Source organism: Plodia interpunctella, chromosome 5 (genome assembly GCF_027563975.2).
Source record: "Plodia interpunctella isolate USDA-ARS_2022_Savannah chromosome 5, ilPloInte3.2, whole genome shotgun sequence".
Lineage (NCBI taxonomy): Eukaryota > Metazoa > Arthropoda > Insecta > Lepidoptera > Pyralidae > Plodia > Plodia interpunctella.
Genome location: NC_071298.1, coordinates 6,874,933 through 6,896,933, shown reverse-complemented (window position 1 = coordinate 6,896,933; position 22,001 = coordinate 6,874,933). Strand labels below are relative to the sequence as shown.

General features: G+C 33.9%; 1 protein-coding gene across 1 annotated transcript in view; it reads right to left on the bottom strand.

The window, feature by feature from the left end:
* The window catches only part of tyn (trynity), a 60,266-nt gene that overhangs the window by 25,628 nt on the left and 12,637 nt on the right, over positions 1 to 22,001 (bottom strand). The window contains exons 2-4 of the mRNA XM_053745553.1: positions 17,407 to 17,451; positions 4,936 to 5,023; positions 4,512 to 4,644 (exon numbers count right to left, since the gene is read on the bottom strand). Of these exons, the coding sequence (XP_053601528.1) occupies positions 4,512 to 4,644; positions 4,936 to 5,002 (200 nt within the window). The 5' untranslated portion in view covers positions 5,003 to 5,023; positions 17,407 to 17,451. The remainder of the gene's footprint in view (positions 1 to 4,511; positions 4,645 to 4,935; positions 5,024 to 17,406; positions 17,452 to 22,001) is intronic.

The window sequence follows — 22,001 nt, the reverse complement described above, 5'->3', positions numbered from 1 at the left end:
AAATGAAACGTAAAGTAAGGCTATTAAAGAGATATGTGCATGAGTAGGTGCGAATTGATCTGTGATACAATGAACATATGCAGCTTGATTTGATCAGAAACATTAATCATACTAAATAAAAAAAACTGACAAATGCGCCGCTGGCATTGTACACCATCAACAATTACGGAGATAAATCTAAAGAAGATTGATAGTGCAATACAAAATATGTTTGTGAAAGTTAAAAAAATATTTTAGACACAACATTTTACATTTAAGTGGAAATGAATTATCTTTAAGACCTTAACGGAAATATAACGTTTATCGCTCTATCTGCAAAAGATACATCTTTCACAGATAGTATACCTCTATATATGTTTCATTGTGTCTAATAATAGTCACAATTACAAATAACTAGGGTACTAGAATTGGGATATAGTAAAAGTAAAAATTAAATTGTCAAAAAATGCAAATTAAAATTTTAATAAAGGCAGGAAATTGTTCTATTGTCTGTTACTGTTGAACTAGTTTCCACACATCACGTAGTTTTGGAGGTCGATACAGCAATGTGCATTTTTGTGTATACAGACCTAAGTGCTATCACAGTGATAACGTTCCTTGTTCTCGAGATATAATTTATTATCTCTAAATATTAATAAACTACATTTCTGTAACAAAATTTTATTACCTATATACAATAAAATTTATACTTTACATTTATCGATTATTTATCAATTCTCAATCATATAAACGATGTATTTTCAGTTACAGTCGTTATTATTTTACAGTATATGGCTGTGTATTTATTACTATTTATGAGTCTATACTACAAAACGGTAGTGTGATAAAAGGATCATTTGTTATGGTGGTCGTAGACAAGTCTATTTACGATTATTACGATATCAGCCGGTGAAGACATGCACCTGCAGTCGCGCAGCTATATTCTCCGTTAGGTGGCGCTTGCACGCATATAACATCAATCACCCGTAGACAGAGGAAATCATAAGTAGCCACTGATGTATCTCCGATTCGGTTTCTGGACACAAATATTTTGATCGTGGATCGTGGCTTAATCAACGGTTTATATGCGAGCATTTAATATATAATTTTGCTTTAATTTGCCGCAATCATCTAAAGCTAAATCTTTGAAGCTGTAATTTCCTATTCAAACACCGGAAAGCCACGCCCACGTTCATTTGTAAAAAAAAGTCGTTAGAATCCCGGAAACCAGTGGCATCAAATATTTTATCAATCCTAATAAAAGGTTTACTTCTTGTTATTCATACTCGGATACCTTATGAATAATCCTCATTCCACCTATTAATGAAGTGGTTTGACATTGCCTCTCAATTTCACACACGTTACTAATATCCAGTATGCAGGTTTCCTCACGATGTTTTCCTTCACCTGAAGCAAGTAGTGGTCTATAAAACTACTATATATGAGTCAGATCGGTGTACAAATTAGTACTACTAACCAATAGTCTGTAGCTTTGGTAAATGTCATTTAATTTAAAATATGACGTGAAAAAGTGCCTGTGCAGGCCTAATTTCTGAATAAATGATTCGGTTTTATAGCACGAGTAGGATTCGAACCTGGGACCTTTCGATCCACACTACCTTCAAACCACCACTGCTTCAAAGGTATATTTACCTATTTGCTATGAAATATTATTGGGCATTCGCTTTAAAGAAATTCCGATTGTAACAACAGTTAAGTCGTCATTCGTGATTTGATGTTATCACAGGGATCGGATCATCGGCAGATACCAAAGTTCACAATTTGATGAACATTTTGGACGTCTAGTGCGTGATCTACCGAGTCTACTGTACCTCTAGCGGTATTTCACTTGCGTGAAATTCTAGGGGTATATTATTATCTGAATCTATATTTTTTTTTATTATAGTTTTTAGCCGACTCATAAAAGACCTAATAGTGGTTGCAGGCATCCAGAAAAAATATTTTTTTTAACTTTGCTGCAGAAATTAAAAGTTAAAAATACGTTTGTATATTGTGTATTGCTTTATGTTTGAATTACTTCACTTGATGAAAAATAGCAAAGATGTTGATTATTTTCTCATCAAGACATTCGACTTTTAATTGACAATTTAAATATAATATTTGCCTTTGTACCAAAATATACAAAATGAAGATATGTAATTCATACTGTACTTATTTTTACATAATGTTTCACTTGTCTCATGTGACTTTTTGACTAGTTGCATTGGAAACTTCATGACACTTGAGACTTTCACATCATCTTCTCTCATTCTCAGACTATACTTATGAATATCTCTTATCAATAATAATAATATTTCGATGCAAACCAAAAAATAATTGTAATATTACTATAAACATCAAACATTCTAGTAATTTATCAAACTAACTTCCTGAACAAAACTCGAAACGAACTCGGTGGCACTTTATAGATCCAAGAACAGTTACCGATGTCAATATCAGTCCAATTCTTTTGTCAGATGTGTAGGTATTTGTCTGGACAGATTGACTCGAGATACGTACATTGTCCAATGCTGGTTTGGAAGCGCGGGAAAGTTCCGTCTCGTTTAATTGAATACCGAATTGATTTTCGATCGATCCCGTTCAAATTGATTTCGAGGAATCTAACTAGCGTTCTAATACTGTTACACGCCTCACTTCAGTTTAATGCAATTAGATTTTTTGCATTACACAGCAACACTGTTATCATAATGATTGGTTGCACAATGAGAAAAACAGATGAGTCATATTTACTGATAGCCAAATGCTTATAAGCAAATCGTTGTAATCTATAATTTTAAGTTTAAATGTAGATTATAAATAACATCATGAAAGTTAAGATATTCGTTACTTTTAATTTTAACGTTTTTGTATAATTGGATACTCGTATATCTTATTTTTCGTCCGCGTCACTCCAAAATAGAGCAGCATATTGTTTTCTAATAATAACAATAAAGAATGTATCTTTAAACAAAAAAGACCACAACAAAAGTGTTATTGTAGAACTGCTTCGAAAATCAGGACAGACGAAACAATAAATTGAAGAATCCCATCGAACCGCGAATCAAGAAAATGGCTCGGAAATGGTTCATCCGGCAATAATCTATTGAAGACGTATGCGATCACTTTTACTGTTATCCAATTTGGAGCGCGGCGAGGTCGGTTTCCGCTTTTACACGGTTTGTGGCTGCAGTTCTCCAGTCACATTGTTATTAGCCAAGACCATGTCGTGGAATGCTGGGGACGTGTGACTGCCTGACACACATTCCCGGTTCGACCTTAGTACTAAGGACCAACTCTCTCTTGTACTTAGTACCTACAATATTAAAAAATAAAATATTGCCAATATTATTCGGTTTTCATAAACTTTCGCATGTTTATACATGACTTATCAAATTTTAGTTAATTTTAGAAAGCAACTAATTCAAATTCGACATCAAAGATTTTTTTATACATTTTCTGAAGGTCGTAAGCGTCAGAATAATTCTTGAAAATGGCGGGACGATCTAGAAGAGTTTCAGCGTGCTTGGCAACGGCCGAAGATAAAAACAATGGAAGGCATAAGGGGAGGCCGAAACTAATTAAAGAACTCATTTTATAGTATGTTTAAGCTTTAAAAAAGATTTAACCATACAGATTGACAATCGCCGCGGATAATTTATCGTTACAATCGTATCGTAACTGTGCTTTTTTTCATTGACTTAGTTAAAAACCCTCAAAAGACTCAGACTGTATCGTCATTCAAACGCTATCATTACCTTCAATATATATACGTTTTACTACCATTGACCTAACCACATATAAGGCACCATCATAAAACGTGCTCATTCTCATTCATGTATTTTCTAATTTTATATGCATGCTATGCAAAGCGTGAAATTTCATCTAGGATCTATTTATTCTGCTACACCTGGAGAAATCTATTTCAATACTCAATGCTATCTCTAATATATTGGGAAAAGTTGACATGAATTTTCTCCTCTTAAAATTCTTAAATTTTTCCAAAGTATTGGAAACAAAATCATAGACTTATCACTTGTCCTAATTGACTGAGAATGATCGAAATTTACCTACAGTTCTATGTTTTGCTCGCATATATATGAGAATGATGAAAAGTCAGCTTTTTATCATATCTAGGTTCAAACCATTTATTTTATCTATGATTCAAACTATCCTGACGCTAAGTCAGATTTCTCCCGATGCCCCGCCGGCCCACGAATTAGCGAATCTTCGCGTCACTCCGATTTCTTATCTGAAGCATCTGGGTTACTATCGTGATTCGGTTAGATACGACACGTTGATTTTTATTTGTTTCGTGATCAATCAAAGAATGACGAATCAGTCTTTGAACAGGTATGTTCGCCGTGAAATTCAGTAGGTCAGATGTGAGGTGTAAGTAGGCATTAAAATCAGCTGTAGTTTGTTTTTAGACGGACGAGACACAAATAGAATTATGGTTCAACTTTTACCACGATTATTTTTTTCTTTAACACGAGTATGTAGTATTGATAGGTAGATTATATTGACAAACATACCTGAAGGACGCTGCTTGGCAGTCGGGTTCCTCGCGACACCACCCTTGGCACTCATACAGCGACAGGTTACGCACTGTATAGTACGCTGTGCCAGTGAAATCAACGTCTGTCAACTTCTCGAAGGCAATCCGACCTGAAATACATTATCGTATAGGTTTTTTTTTTACATTAGACTTACTTTAAGTATTAAAATATTAAAATAAATATTAAAATAATATACGATAACATAACTCAACATACATTTTCATGTAACTATCAGGTACATATAAAAATAGTTAAAAACCATTTTTCAGGTATAAAACGTTGGAACCCAAGGTCAGGTCCGTGCTTTTCAGTTTCTTCTTATGTGCTTTTTATAGTCACCCTTAATAGTCAGATCATTGGCACCCATAATACAATTAGCAATTACAATTGATATACTCACTGAGTACACATGTACACTGCAGTAAGAAGAACGCTAGCCGCGCCAGGCGCAGCGCTTCGCCCCTCATGCCGCGCGCTGCTGCCCCAACCTAAAACAACGGAGACAACGGAATAAGATTTGATTTTTTATTTCATGCGTTTAATTTTCAGTTATTTCAATTCTTTTCAGCTATTTAAATTGTTAAACTAATTCTTTCATTGAAATAAGATTTGTGATACATGGAAATAAATATAATACTTGATTTTGAATTTAGAATAGAATTTGATCAATAATATATTTCGTATAAATGTGGGCAATAAGTGCTGAAATGATGAATTCATTCCTATATTTTAACGTTTTCTTTTTACTCTATACAATTTGCCTGATAAATAAATAAAATGTTTTTATTTCAGATTTGCATCCATAGTATTAGTAAACACTTGTTAGTTACTTATGTTAGTAACTTATGCGCATAACAAAATTTAATTCATACATAGAAAGTCAAGAAATCTCTACGAAAGCAAAGATAAAGAGCATTGTAGTTTTGTGAAAGTGTACTTTATGACAAATACCTATACGAGTACTAATGTAATCTTAAATTCATTTCCATTCTTCTAGACAAAGATAAAATCTACAACGATAAATTGTTGACAGCAACCCGGGCCGTGGCCGATTTGGTATCGTAAAAATAAAAATACACGATCAATGGTAGAAAGTTGAACAAAAAGTACAAATGCTGTACCGAGAGGTCGAGTTGAAACGAGCGGAGTCCTCGAATGAGACAAAGGAGAACTTGATACTTTGTTAAGGGTATACAAAATTGAACACTCGAAAGCCGGTCACTAAACGTACCAGTTATATTATATATTTATTGATATTTTCAGCAAATCATAACTATTATGTACATAAAATGTTATTATTTGTACGAGACGTTGTAACTATACGCGTTGAAGTCTTTCATTCTATGTAGGTATCTAGAGCTGAAAAATATTTTTAATGCCAATGTGTCACTTAAGAACCCTTGTATTGATTAAAAATAATACTAATATTGCGTAACTGATCGTCTCATATGAAAACATGACACCGATTCAATGAAAAACAAACAATACTAAAATCGAAACTTGAAGAAGTAGGTAAAAAGTGAAACCTGGTAGGTATTTACTTCAATTATAGACAATGCCTGAGAATTCATCACGAATCGTATAATGACAAAATCACCGAAATGATGCGCAATTACCTAGTAGAGAATCAGCGACTGCATTTGAGAATAATGAAAGTAACAGTATATCTATTATATCCTATGAAAAAATCTCAGTTGAAAACATCTGATGTTTGACCATGACCGTAATAAGGTATATACATGTATATACCTTATTAATGCAAAATCTACATGTATATCCTTATATATTATAAAAAGAAGTCGCGCTGTCTTTATGAACGCGATATCTCAAACACCGGATGGATTATTGTATGATTTTCACCAACAGATAAAGTGAGGATTTTTATACGGTTTTCACCAATTTATTTGTGTATTCTGAAAAATTGAAGTTTATGATTTATTATTGCTTTATCCGAGCGAAGCCGGAACCGGTCACTATTATTTATATTATAAAATAAAATATGGTTTGTGAAAAATCTGTGCCAAGCGCCGTGCCCGCAAATTCAGATATGCCTATGGAAATGATATCATTTCATATGCTTGATCAAACAACAAATGCTTTTCTATTGTAGGTGTTTTGTAACATAGTACGTTGGTACAGATGGATGCAGGTCAATATTAATACCACAAATGAAGGCTAACAGGAAAGTCAGTGACACGAATTTTCATTTACTTTTTGCATTGCAATATCGCTTTCACTCAATCTTTTTATAAAGCGGAATGAAGAATGAATGATCATTCATTTGTGATCGAGAAAGTGAACCAATTGTTGGGTCGCATCGTATACTGTCTTTGCATCAAAGAGTTTATAAAATGATTTATACATTAGTCGAGAACCTTTCGATTGGGCAATGTTCTCGCTTCTTTTAACGAACTATGTATTTAAATCGAACATATTTCTTGGTACTCTTTTTAATTGTGCAATTGAAATAATTTGAATTGAATAAGTGTATATACATAAAAGTAAGGAAAATAGTTCGATAAATGTTTATCGATAAATTGTTTTATTTACGTTTATATACTGTTACATTAATTCAGGTTGCTTTCTGAAATAAATTTTATTAGAAAAAGTATACTCGTACTTACGATATAAAAACATTTTTTTTACAACAACTCAATAAATGATTTTCAATATTGTTATTAAAATCCTGAAATCATTTATTGAGTTGTAAAAAATATTACCTGCTTATTAATTGTAAATAAAAACATAGAACACAAAAGAATGTTTCAAAGACTAAACAATTTGCATTAACAACCCAAACATCTCTAACATTTGACCATTTCTATGTGCAACAAGAAACTACCTATTTCATTTAAATTTAAAATGCGCTAGCAAAATTACCATTAGCTGACATTTTCCTCAACATGGCTTGATATGCTAAACGGAGGAAGGTGTGAAACAGTTAGTTCACCCATAAAATGGCTCCATTGACGCCGTGATGTCTCTCCAGCGGAACCTTTGTGCTCATTTCGGTAATTGAGGCTTTGTTTGGCATGTTGCCATTCCAGAAGTAGGTTTGATCGAGCTCACTGGACTGAGAAAATGGATGAACATTTGGTTGTTTACGTATTATTACAGTTACCCATGTCAGTCACCATGTCAGTCCATGCAGGTTAACTTGGCTTCCAATTGAGTGATATTCAAGTGATTATTTGATATTATTAAGTTGTTTTCCTCGTACTCAAGAAAGATGACGAGAGAAAAGTTTTCTATTCAGTTTTTTTACAGGAAGCCTTTTGAGTACATACTCGAGTGAAGACTAGGCGGTGCGCTAGTTTATAATAACACACTTTACGTCATTTTATCGTGATTAATATGTGTTTACGGGATGGGCAGCAAACGTGACAATAAGCCAACTGCAGAAACGGGAGCAGAGTAACGTGACGTGTAATTAGTACATGTGACGATATTCATATGTCATGTAATGGCTGTAACTGTTACAGTTACATCAGGAGCACGGAGCGTGGCGCAGCGGGAAGGCAGCCACCGTATGCCTCCACAAATTGTTCAATTTAACGGTGTACACGAATTCATAGATCTTAACATTCCCATCACTGTAGGCGGTCGTAATTGTGCTACCTAACTGGAAGCTTTCGAATAAATTTATATTAATAGCTGCAAACTTAACCACAAATGTAGATTCGTGACGGCGTTGTTATATGTTTTATTTATTTATTTGACACTTTTTCTAAGTAACTGTAGTGATATCGTCAATGGTCAAAGTTGTACCAAATGCTATTGAACCTAAATAACAACCTAACCGAACCTAAAGAACAAAGACACATCAAGTGCCAAAGTATTTAACAAAAGTCTATACATTCAACTTTACAATTGATTCACCAGAAAAAATAGAATATTTGAGCACACGGCTGATCAAACCAGTTTCCACTAATTGTAAGGTTATACTGGCTTTGATTATCGACTTCGAACCGTTACTAATGCATAGAAGGCCCAATGCAATTAATAATTATCTACAAATGGACCGTGCTGCACTTGTGTATGATTTTTCACGACGAACACAATGGGCTCGCGTTCCCATGCCGCCTTGGATTTGTTAGTAGCCAGCAATTTCAATATCGGACCTCTACAATTATTTCTGTGAAGACCTGCACAATACAATCTCACAGTTTACATTTCCTGTTAGATATACTCTAAAGGGATTTAATGCCATGTGAAAGTTGATCACAGATAGATTATTCATATATTACAACGTATGGTCAACTTTGCTTTTCCATAAAAAAATATTATAAAACTTGATGTGAATGAGTAGCCTTTATCATGGCAAGATTATATTGGCAATTCAGAAGTTTAATGGCTAGATTGAGTGATAATTTTTCAGACTCTAACAGACATAACCCTTTATTGAGTCCATTGTTTCCTCAACATATTTACTCAATCAAGCCTTTAGACATGTGATTCAATCAAGATGTTGAGTATTTTATAGTTAATTTTATTATTTTTTGTAAAATAGATACGTCTGACATCTGTTGAAAACCACTGCTAGAGATTTTTATTGCATTTGATTGATGTTTATGAGAAATATACTTGCAGTACTATTACTACGGTACAAGGATAGAATATAAACAATAGGGTACTGTATACTTTTTATCCCACTATATTCCGAATAGGCGAAGCCCCGGTAGGTCATTAGTAGCTAATATAATCGAGTGTAAATTCGAAAAGAAATAGATACTATTGAAGGATAAACACAGCGATGTGAAAGTAGCGAAGAAAAATTCACATGCATTCGAAAACAGATGGCCCAGTTGGAACAGATAATTGGGTCAGGCGAGCAACCTGTCGGCTTGCTCACACGCATTGTCTCGCGTGTCGGTGCTCGCCGCCAACCCATTCACTACAAAGTGACCACTGTATAGAAGAATACTACTTGTGTAAACTACAATATTCAATCCAATATCCTTATACCTCGCAAAATATTTCTTGAGAAAAAAGAATATTCTGACAAACAAAATACAATCGATATTGAAATAAAGTTGGATTTGATTTCAAATTAAAATGATAGGAATGTCCATCTACATAATACACCTTAATGCCTTATATCATAATGATCATGCTATTTTGATCTCCATTTTACTGATTTTTATATACTTATCAGTATAAATTATCTTTCAAATAATCTTGAAGTTTGACTGGTAGAGAATTTCTTTTTTTTTTTATTAAGTCCATTTGTACCTTTTTGATAAATAAAGTTGAAATAAAAAAAAATTGGATACATAAAGTCAGAAAATTATTATCTGCAATATGTATAATTTATGCCGTACCATGCGCTGTACCGTTATCGCGGTCAAGTTCGGTCCATTGTGACGCTACTGCTACTTGTGTCATACGGATTTAAACTATACGACTCCCATTACGACTTCTTTTTTTTAGAATCATTACCATTAAGAAACTTATATACATACAATTCGTACCATTCTTTCTTGATTTTTTTCCAGAATACATAGAATATAGATATAGATAGGAATTGGATTGGGTTTTTTCAACTATTTTTCAGTATTCATTATTTCCAGCTCATTAATTCATTGGGTTTGCGCCCGAATTCTTAGTAATAAATTGAAAAAATATTGTGGAGCTTAAGTACATACAACTCCGTTTCTAGCTAATTCGATTATTTCCGGAATGAAAATGTATTTTGCATACGTTTCGACCCCGCCGCGCCGCGTAGAAAGATGACAGTAATAAATGAAAGAATCCCGGAATACTAAAATTATGCAATAGACTGTCATTTCTCTGCAAATATTAAGATAGCTATTTATTATTTACGTTGGCTCTATTCTGAATCCAGGCAGAGAAGCACGTGTGAACCTTTGACCTTAGCCGCCGCGCCGGAACATCAAACGATCTTAATGCCCATAACTCCACTTGTGTGGTACATAGCTTTGTGCCCATTGTGACTCTGAGATAATATTCTGTTGCGACTGCGACTGACCGCTATATAGTTTTAGTATCTAGTTTAGCGCCGAGGCCGTATCATACATTTCGTCTACATTAAAATCTTTATTGTGCACGTGCGTATGGCGTTGCACCATTATAATTTTTTTGTTACAGTTTTTCTTGGAAGTTTTACTATTACCTGCAAGCTTTAATACAAAACCATGTTTTATGTATTTTAAATGGTAGGTAGTGTTTTATGGCCGAGATATAATTGCGGTAATACCTACACTACAACCAGCTTTCATCAGGAAACCTTGTCGAGTCAAATAGTTATGGTATAATCAAAAATGTTCGGAGATGTTCTACGTCCAAGAGAGTCACTTTATTGAACCGAAGAATGTGTCTTAATAAACTCGTTAAAACCTTTTTGCTTCTGTTCGACTGATTGGAGTTAAATACCACTAAGCCAATTACCGCACCCTTGGAGCCACTCAGGATTCTTATTAATTATAGAGGAATGATTTGACGAAAAAATTTAAACCGTCTTCCATAGTAACCCTTTTTTCTATAACATTACATGGAAACTATCCTTAATTACTTAAATTATGAATTGCTATAAGTATTCCATTTTTTGTTTACGTATTTTATGTCATATTTAAGGTGTACATTATTAAATTTATCTTCATATGTGTAATTATTAACGGTGAGAATTGATTACTAGACCTCAGATGACGAGCTTAACAGTGATTGCTTGCTGCCTCCTTAAGCCACGAACAAGAGTCGCTTGCGCATCACACGTACGCAGCTACTGTACCGGTTTTTGCTCGGGTTTCGCTAGATACGCGAAAGCACGCGTCCTCGGAGGAAATCCAAGTCCATCTGAAAGACGTGACTTTACTACTCAACTCATTTCTCAAATACATTAGCTGTCAGGGCTATCTAGGACTAAAGCGTAAATTTCGCTGCATCATAAAGTTAATGGGAATCTCTACTTAAGATTGGAATATAGATAGATGATAATCAGGTAAATATATTTCGTTATATTGAGTTTCAATACATCCGGCCATCTTAATAATAACCTGAAATCTAGTCAGAACCACAACTAAGATTGAAATAATATATAACGTTAAATAAGTTTCAAGTCTTTTTCAACTTTTTTCTTATTAGTAGTCCTCACGATCTTTTCCTTCATCGGAAGCAAGTGGTAGGTTGTAAAACTACTAACAGATACCTAGATAAATCTGATCGGTAATCAAACTAATGAAGTATGAGTAGGATTCGAACCTAGTACCTCTCTATCACAGGCGAGACAGTAGTGTAACCTGTACTGCGAGTTTGGAAAATTTCTTCTTCATAGTCGTATTCCTCATGGCTGAGGGTCGTGGTTATTACGTGGAATGAAACACATATAACAACTTTGCTATTGCCATCTCCATTTCACACACAAGTTAATAAGAATCAACCCGTTGGAAAATTAAAAAACCATAAATTAAGAGATGATATTTAAGCAAGGAAGTAGTATTATAATCAGCGAAATTTTACAAGAATAGAAATAGTCTCATACTTACATTATCTAAATAAATTATTGAGCTAAGTAAAACAGGATCGCGTGCAGTCTATCTACACAGAGTAGGAATTCAACGGCTGTGCCATGTCGTTGTCATACGACGTCGCCGCCTGGCCCTGCAGCCGACGACAATGCCGAGTGCGAAAACACAGGCGCCAGCGGGAGATACTTATCAAAATTAGGTATATTATTTTAATACATTATGTCACGCCCACTAGTATATAAACTTTGAAATTGGTTTGAACTTTGTATTTTTTTCTAATTTGCCTTCTATATATAAAGTATATAGATTTTTGGTGATTAGACAGATAGATGAACTTTTTATTGCACCATTTAAAGAAGAAATGTAAATTATAACTCGATATTTAAATTTTACTATAAGTATCATTGCGCTTTATATAAACCCAAAGGTGGAATTATCGTAAAAGCAATTTTTCCCAGCCAACCTTTGGGTAGAAAGAGAAGGAAATTAACCAAGAGGGTGCAGTAAACTTGACAGTAACAAGTAGCTATTTTTTTTTATTAGAATAGAGTAAATTACTTTTTTAACACGATTTAAACAAATGTAATTATTTCTTGTATTGTACCATAGCTATTTAAAATTGTACGCTAATAACTTAATCTTAATCTATATTTTACGATAAAATCAATAAATATTAATTACCCATATGCATTTTTATATTATTCGTGCTGAGTATCTAGATTAGTAATAAAATGATGTGATATAAGTACTTATATGCATTTATGCGATTGTCTTTTTCTGAGCGCAATAAAATTAAATGTTAATGAAGCGTCTTTTGAAAGGGATTCAGAATACCTTAGATATTTGCAATTATCGATAAATAATATTAAAACGAGGCAGTAAAATGAAAGAAAGGATATATATTGCATTGGTTGAGTTAGAATGGTTATTAATGCATGGACTCCGGCACATGGGCAGTAAAGTCTAAAATAATATCCATAAGATAGCAATAAGTAAAGAAAGCGTAGTAATAGCGAAATTATTAAGGTTTTATGGGTAACAAACCTACTTATGGACAGTAATATAAATGACTACTGCTTCTTTTTAGATTCCTTTCTTATTATTTTCTTTTTGTAATATAAAAATCACGTGTCATGTCTTCGTGGTTATCCACCACGCATTATTTTGTAGATTTCAACATTTCAGCAATACATATAATTTATAATTGCAGACAATATTTATAATTTTGCCATACAGCAAGAAATCGTATACCAAATAAAAAATTAAAATTTCTATAGAGCCCAGAGTTTCTCAAGAGATAAAATCAAGTACATTTGAATTGTGTCTAAATAAATTTTCTTACGCAGACGAGGCTCGTGTCTTGCGGCAAAAAGTAATGAATGCAAGACGTCGTTAGTAGGCGCCGCGGACTTGTCCGACTAGTCGTGAAAAAGCAAACACGCCGATATACTGAGCTCTAAACTTATCCATTTAAACCGTCCGTAATCAGTGAGTTAATACGAAAAACATCGCTAGTGTCGACTGAGATAGATTAAGGCTATAAGGTGATTAAAATCGTGATGATCATTACAAAGCTGAGCCATATTTTCTAATAGATATTAATTGCTGTGTTATATAGAGGAAAATCAAGAGAGATGCTTGCATTAATGTGTTTGCTGTTTATTACTTACTTAGCATCCTAAATAGGCCAATTTCTAATCGTAACGAGAATAATAAATGTTAACGATAGTTTAACGAACGAACGAGCTTTCAGTAAGATAATCGAAAACTACCTATTTTTGATTCATCATAAAATATGTGCCAACATCTAGACCTCAATATATCACATCAAAAGTTACAAATCATCAATATATATAATAAAATTGAAGAAAGGCCAAATTTGTACATTGGATATATTTTTTTAATTTTTCATGGAATATACTTAGTTACTGATATAAATTACGAAAATATAGTTTTGGAAATTTTTGTCTGTCTGTCTGTCTGAACGCGCATCACTCGAAATCTACTGGACCGATTTACTTGAAATTTGGTATGTAGGCATCTGATATACCGGGTTAACATCTTAGATACATTTCATCCCGGTAAATGGTCAAGTTCCTGTAGGACAAGTGAAAAACTAATTATGAATCAAAAATGCCTCGGAATCCCGGGTTAATGAGGGGGTCCTGTAGGAAAATTAAAATAACAATCCACGGAGCCGATTTACTTTAAAATTTTGTAGAAAGGTGTAAACAGAATATAAACAAATTGTTTTTATCGATTAAAGTCTGATATAGATATAATGGGCGCAGTATATATCAATATACTGATATATTGATACATACTGAGTGAGTGAGTGATTGACTGACTGGCAGACAACATACACCCGAAACTGCTGGGCGGGAAGCTGAAATTTGGCATGTAGGTGAGTGTAGGTGAGCACTAAGAGAGGATTTATGGAAATTCTACTCCGAAGGGGGTGAAAGGGGTGAAATCTGTAAATATGAAAGTTCTACACCGTTGAAGTTGTTGATTTTGGTTGTTTACAACAAAGTAATGAATATGTGTTTCAGATTTTTCTGACAATTAACCCTCAACCCCTTCATAAGAGGGGTGAAAGATTGTATGGGACTTAATACAATTTTCAAGATAAAAAGCTGAACATTGGCACACTTACTTTTTGTAGTAAATAACAGTCATAGTAAATAAAAAAAATGTTTAATTTACGTTTGTGGTTAATAAAAAACCGGGACATAAAACGTCATGGAAAATGGGACGGCACGCGTTGCAAAAAGCGGGAGTGGGAGTAGGAGCGGCAAATGGGAAGGAGACACATAGTGGGGAATAGGACGGGACACATTGCAAAAAAACATGATGGCACAATATGTAGGAAACGGTACGGGATATCTACTTTACATAACATAGCTGGAAGCGAGATTGGACAAGTTTGCGGGACGAGACACGCAACGGGAAATAGAAAATTGAACTAAAGATGAGAAAAAATGCGAATTTAAATCATATATGTTTACCAGTCTTACAGAGTACGCGATAAAAAAATTACTGAGATTTTGCTATGAAATTCACCCGGGCGAAGCCGCAAGCAAAAGCTAGTTAAGAAATAAATTTTTAATAAAAAAATTAGCAACTTTTGATAGATAAGAACGTTGGATATCACCTACAAGATACCTGTACCTTGTCAACAGAATTCTCTTTGTAGACTTGGAATGTTATATCAAAGAACACAAAAAGAGCATAGCTTGATGCTTTTCTTCCGTCTGTCAATGTTTTATTCATATCATATTGTTGCGTATATACTAGCTATATGATTTTTATTTTCTAGATCTTACCAATGGATACGGTGAAGTTTGTTTATACAGGTATAACTTTGCTGTACAAAACTAAAACTGACATGTTTTGAAAAACCTTAGTATAGACTCGCATTAAATTGATGCACTAAACAGCCGCATTATGTGAATCTTCAGTAACTGAAACATTTTTAGAAATGTGAGCAAAAAGTCAATTTTACATGAATGATGATGACCTCGACCGTTATAAAGATCACTTGTATAAGAAATGGCAGCAACGGGGAAGCGTGTAGAATTGCATGGAATCTGCGCAAACACAGCCGCGGCCAGTCACGCATTCCCGGGGGTTCGCTAGATCGCTGGAAAGAAAGCGATTAGCGGCTTCCAGCAGCTTAATTGCTACTCTCATGATAGGTGATGCCCATGTTTCTCAGGCGTGCGACATTGAGAACACTCAGCAATGTGAAGTAGCATTACATGGGAGTTTAAACTTATGTCGTCTCTTGGTAATTAAATTCAGGAAACTTCTCAGATTGGGTGAGTGACACTTTTATCGGTAGCTTGTACTTGAAATTCTTTATTCAACTTACTTGGATGATGTCATAATAGGCATATTAGGCATAAAATATTAAATCCTTACGGTTAGTTAAATGAATAAATAAGACGAAGTGAAAAGATATAAGTAATTCACACTACATAAATAGCTTGAAATAAGTTTTCCATATTTAGCTAAATGTGATCATTATCACTATTTCCAAGCAAAATAGCGCCAATTACTCATGACTCTACCCATTATCTGGTTTCACTATTTCTATGCGGGATCGAAGAATTTTCTTTGACCTGCGGCAACGAGTACGGGCAGGTCCACTGGGCTGACGGCTGCCACTCATGCTTACAGAAGTTCGCGTGTTACATCTCAATAACCACTTATTTCAAAAATTACCAGCTAGTTGCTGGCTATCATACTTAGTATATAATTTTTATGAACTGTGAAAATAATTTGTCAAGTAATATTTTACTTCTATGAATGAGAAAATTTCAATGGATGTTTGTAAGCAGTCTCAAATCAACCAAAATTTTGTTGTTGGTGAAATTTTGGGCTTAACACATCTGATACTAATATCACTAAGAAGGGATATACTAATAGCTTTTCAATGAAGGTGGATCTGTCTCAGTGTGACTATTTGGAATTCCCACACAAACATTCTCTCCGATTTTTAGTAAAAACAGAAACTTTAAACAGGCACTTCTTGGCCATTTATTACCCAATGCAGTACTAAATCCTCTGCCAACTTTTTCTATTTGCACGACATTTACGGTGTGCTTAATCACTTTAAAATATTAGTTTCAATATGACTTAAGATATAATTTATCCTTTTTGACGTAAAGGCTATTTCATTAACATTAGCTATTTATTTAGCAGTGGATCACGGAAGGCTAATAACGATGATGGTGAAGATAAAATTTAAATAGAAACAGGACTAAATATCATTGCATTAATATTCACATTTTTTGCTTCAAACCAACACAGAATTACTTTCACTATCAAATCATTTCCTGAAGAAAGTGATTATTTTTTGTGCACATTCTAATGTAGATGGTATATATGAGTAGATAAATTCAGGCATTTGCTTCTATACAAAATTATTCATGCAGTTCATCGATTTATTACTTTCACTTTAAAATACGGCACGTCGATTTTCTTTTCTATAAATCTTAATAACAATAGATTCACCTGTGCAAATTCAATATCGATAAATCATGCAATCAATGTTCAATGAAGCCGTGTTCACAAGTCGGCTTGAATGACTAGTAGAGCGGGACCTCTCACTGAGCAAAGGGCTCTTCTTATTTCTTTGAATAAGGCTTCTTTTGGAGAGTATCAAGGTCTTAATAAGTTGGTTTCAGCTACAATAGCCCAGTGTTAAACATCGTCGATACAAAAAGATCTTCAGTTCAGAGTTCACAGTCGTCCCACGCGCGGGCAATAGTATCGGACAGTCCAGCTCTGTGAGCCGTGTCCCTTCCACGTCACGATAAATAGATAAGTGTTCTCTTGATTTACGTCTTTGGTGTTGAGTTATCAAGGAAAAATTCACTTACCTCTTTTTAAATGTATTCTAAATTCGTGGACTCAGGAATCTAATCCTGGAACAAAAAGATCAAATGTTTATTGCATGGAAACTTATTTATGTTTAGTAATTGTACAAAAAATAAACCTTAATCTTACGCATATAAAACACAAAATTATCTCAAAAGCTTAATAACCGCAATTATGGTGGTTGAAAAACAATTAATTTCAAGTTCGTTGAAATATACTATAATATATCATAAACCATAAACTCAGTTACTATTAAATTCGTTTAATCGAAACTTTTTGGTTTCTCAATTAATGCACCAAATTAATACCTTCTACACGCTCTAAATTGCACTGTCAATATATAAATGCGTATGTAAAATAGATAATTAAACAAATCGGCTGTAAATGAACATCATGGCTACGCTTTTACTTGTAACTGTCAAGAAATCATTAAGATACCGATTAGTGCAACATCGCCAATCATTTATTTCTTTTTATGTGTTAATAAATAAGGCTAATTGCACCATACTAGGTACTTGAAAAAACTATTTACGACTGATATTATTTTTATTTTTTATACATGACTAGCGGCTTGTCCCGACTTTGCTCTGGTAAAATTATAATAAATTAAACACCTAAACCTTCCCCTCAAACCATTCTATCTTTGAAAAACCCCACATCAAAATACATTGCATAGTTTTAAAGATCTAAACGTACAGGGATAGACAGCGGGAAGCGAGTTTATTTTATACTATGTAGTAGTAGTGATACAGTGGAGTTATGCTCGCGATACCAATAGTCTTTTTATTAGCATAATGGCCAGTAAAATGGAATAATTTAACAGTCCATTAATTAGCAAGCAAAACTGTTTGTTTTGTTTGCAGTGCACGGAATGTTATTTATACACAAATGCAATGAGTTCGACCAGCCAGTTGCTCAAATACCTACGTATGTAAATGAACATTTGTTATTTATACCATCATTGAATCACTCTCATATTGTATTAGAATCAGAATCAGAATATTTTTCACTATAAAACCGAATACTGAACTGAAAAACGACAATACATACTCTAGCATGACAAACCTATTTCAGTTAAATCTTTTGACACCTACATCCCGATAGGCAAAATATTCACATAAATTATACCAAACGGCTAATGAATTAAAATATATAAATGTCTTTTCACCAAAACAGACCTATTAAAGCACATAATAACGGCATACAAGTGATTTAAATTTGCCATTCTAAGTAGGATTAATCGTAGCCAATTTGTTGAATATAAACCTTGAATTTTGTCATGATCACTACCGTTTAATTTATTATACTCTCTATCACTGAAGACAAGTTTTGACCTAATACTTAAGAAACTTTATGTAACTAAATCTAATCTACTCGACCAGAAATATCAAAAGAATTGAACTTATAGCTGTCTTCGACTTTATATTTTTTATAATAACGGTTTATGTAAATGTTTTACCAAAATTCCGGTCGCATGTAGTTTGTGTCACTGAATCATAAAAAGTAAAAGTTTGAACACCATTCGACACTAAAAAACTAAAATTGCACTCACGTCCTAAAAAGTTTTTCGTGTTTGTACGCGCCTAGTTGGCTTAGTAATAAAACTGTATGCAGATGACATTAAAAGCTTCTATAAATATACATGAAGATTTTTATTATAGGTATTATAGGTACAGCTGTAGGGTTTATCTATCAGTTGGCTGACGCAATAAATATATTTCTGCATAAATTGAGGTTATACACAATGTTATTTAACTCGCGGGGATTTCAATGCATTTCTATGGCCTGCGAAGATTTAGCCCAGGATAAGAGCTAGTCAAGGTAAGCATCGTAAATAAACGCCACAGCCTGAATAGTCTTTTTCTCAAGAGTTAAGAAAATGGCGTTAGAGCATGGAACAGTATCGCCCGGGGCTGTCGTGCAGCATCCTAGCAACGAGCAAAATAGAAAAATAAAGGTTCGCATTGAAATGGTTTCTATCGCCTTTTGGTGCGGTCGCTTCCCCCTTATCCGCAGCTGATCGCTAGACAATGTGGTGGTGGGTGCGGGGTGCGGGTGGCGCGGGGTGCGCGGGCGCATGACCGCGCAGGGCGCAATGACCTTGCGCGCACATTCCGCCCGCTCTTCCGAAGGCTCCCGCGGTCCTGTAACTCTCCCTATACTAGTCTCTATTACTTTGACCACTTAGGGAACCAACGTTAGTATTGTTCGCTTGTTCCGACCCACTCTTTGACTGCCGCCGTATTGGGCTAGAACATCGTTAGGCTTGAATGTTACCTTTTGCCCTGTAAGATTAAACTATTATTGTAAACAATAAACTATTATTGTATTTAAATAGTTACCAATGTTAAAGGAAATTATAAAATCGTTTAAATTTGCATTGTACAGTGAATGTCAAGAACCGACACACATTTCTGAGTGTAAAGTTAAACAAGGCATGCTTTGCTCCGCTTGTAGAATTGGGTTAATAACCTCAAACATCTTACAAAAATGGTCATAATATAGCAAACGAAGCCGGCAAATATAGTCTAACTCTGTAAACAACCAATCGTGATATGCATTAATAAAGCAGAATCCTTAATTGTTATTTCCGTTTTTATATTTGCTCGTATCAAGGGAAAAAGAAATTATTATTCTGCTATGCATAAATTAAAATTTAACTACTTTCGTGCTTATTAATCGTGGTCTAGCACTAATAGTGTTCCTAGAAGCATTATTTATAGAATTTAACGAAAGGTGAAAATTAATACAGTCGGAAATAAAAGTAATTGATGCATTTTATTAACAATCCAGCGTGAAGATCAAGCAGTAAAATAATAAAGAAACAAAGCTTGGAAACTAAAAGGCCATTTAATTCAACAATGAACCTCCGGATAGAATCTATCAATCACCTTAAAGTAGGCAATAAAATTCTATCATACGCATTAACTATCCACTATAAACGGGTAACAGTTAAGGCCTTAAAGGAGAATGGCCGAGTCAGTATGAAACAATTCACGGTAATTCCGCACCCAGACGGGAAATAACGGAATCGGGCCAAATAATCAGAAAACTTGAGTAAGTCACAGAAACCGTTTGATCGCAATCCAAATAGGTATAAACCCACGCTGAGAATGTGTGCAGAGCGTAACATATGTAAACACGCGTAATGAGAGCACAGGCTATTCCCTATGAGACCACGCGGAGCTAATAACGCGTGTGGTCAATTCGTAAAAAAATTTTTTTACGCCAGTAGCAATACAGCTGAAGCCAAAAATATAAAAAATATTTTGTACTTTCAAACAAATTCACCGATTATCCGATTTGGCTTAGTACAGACAAATATTTTATATGTTCAATTTCACAGTACATTTTTTTAAGTTCAGTTGAAGTTGCATTGATGAACACAAAAATATTTTTTCTAGCTTAATCAGTTGACCACATGCCTGGTCAGTTCATGCGGTCTCGTAGTGAATAACCCAGAGCACCAACATGGTATTTGTTCTATGCGTGCCTGCACTGCCTTCAATGTAAATTACAAAAATAGTATGTTTAACTATAGAATAAAATGTTTAAAATGTCATGCCTCGTGGCCATGCGATGCGAAAAGGTGACAAAAAATTGCAGGGTTTCGCCCTTCGGTAAACACTTTTTGCATTTGTAGATAAATGTATGCAATTTTACTAGACTAGAGACAATATATGATTTTATATACACACCAACACAGAAATATACATTGTATTGTTATTTATGTTTATAAGAAAAAGCTGCGGTGAAGTTTGTTGCGCCGCTTCTTCTTCAGTAGCGCTTTGGTAGTCAGTAAACTTAGTTTTAAGTAAATTTTGACGTCAACAAGTGATGTATATCATCATGATGAATTTGAATTAAATGTGTGTGTGACTGCAGATTATATAAATTATATTTTGCGAAATTGAGCACAAAAAATAAACATCCACAAACAAGCGTCATAACATAATGAAATATCTGGTTAAATTATAAAATGTCTAGATCGAGCAATTAATGTTAATCCGTCCAATTATACCGTTGCGCTGTTAATTCTTTGAGTTAGTGTAATTGAACCAACTGTGATGACATAACCGTTAGCCAAATGAAGTTTTCCCGCGCCATTATATACGCAGTACTGTGCATTTGTTTTACGTCAAACCATGAGAATATTAACCATAAAAACCTATGTGTTTCATAACTGTAGATCATCATTTATACGCATAAAGTTACAAATATACATTTCTAACGGGTAATTAATATTTTTTTATATCTATTAATATTTTATATTATTTATTCTGTAAGGGAAATGTATCTGTACCTATCTGTTTAATGCATGGACGAAATGTAACTTTTTAAATTTTTGTCATTTTGTGCAAATCCACATTCATACTATTCATACTATTATTACAAAAAGAAAAGAATTGTATTTTTCTTTATTTGCAATTAATATACTCAAAACAACTAGACTGATTTTGATGAAATTTTGCATAGAGATAGACAAAAATCTTCAAGAATGGCACATTGGTCTCACATTATACAAATAAGGAGGTTATAAAAAAAACAATAGAAAGTAATTGATAAATCTCCTATCAGAAACATTGTATTATATTAA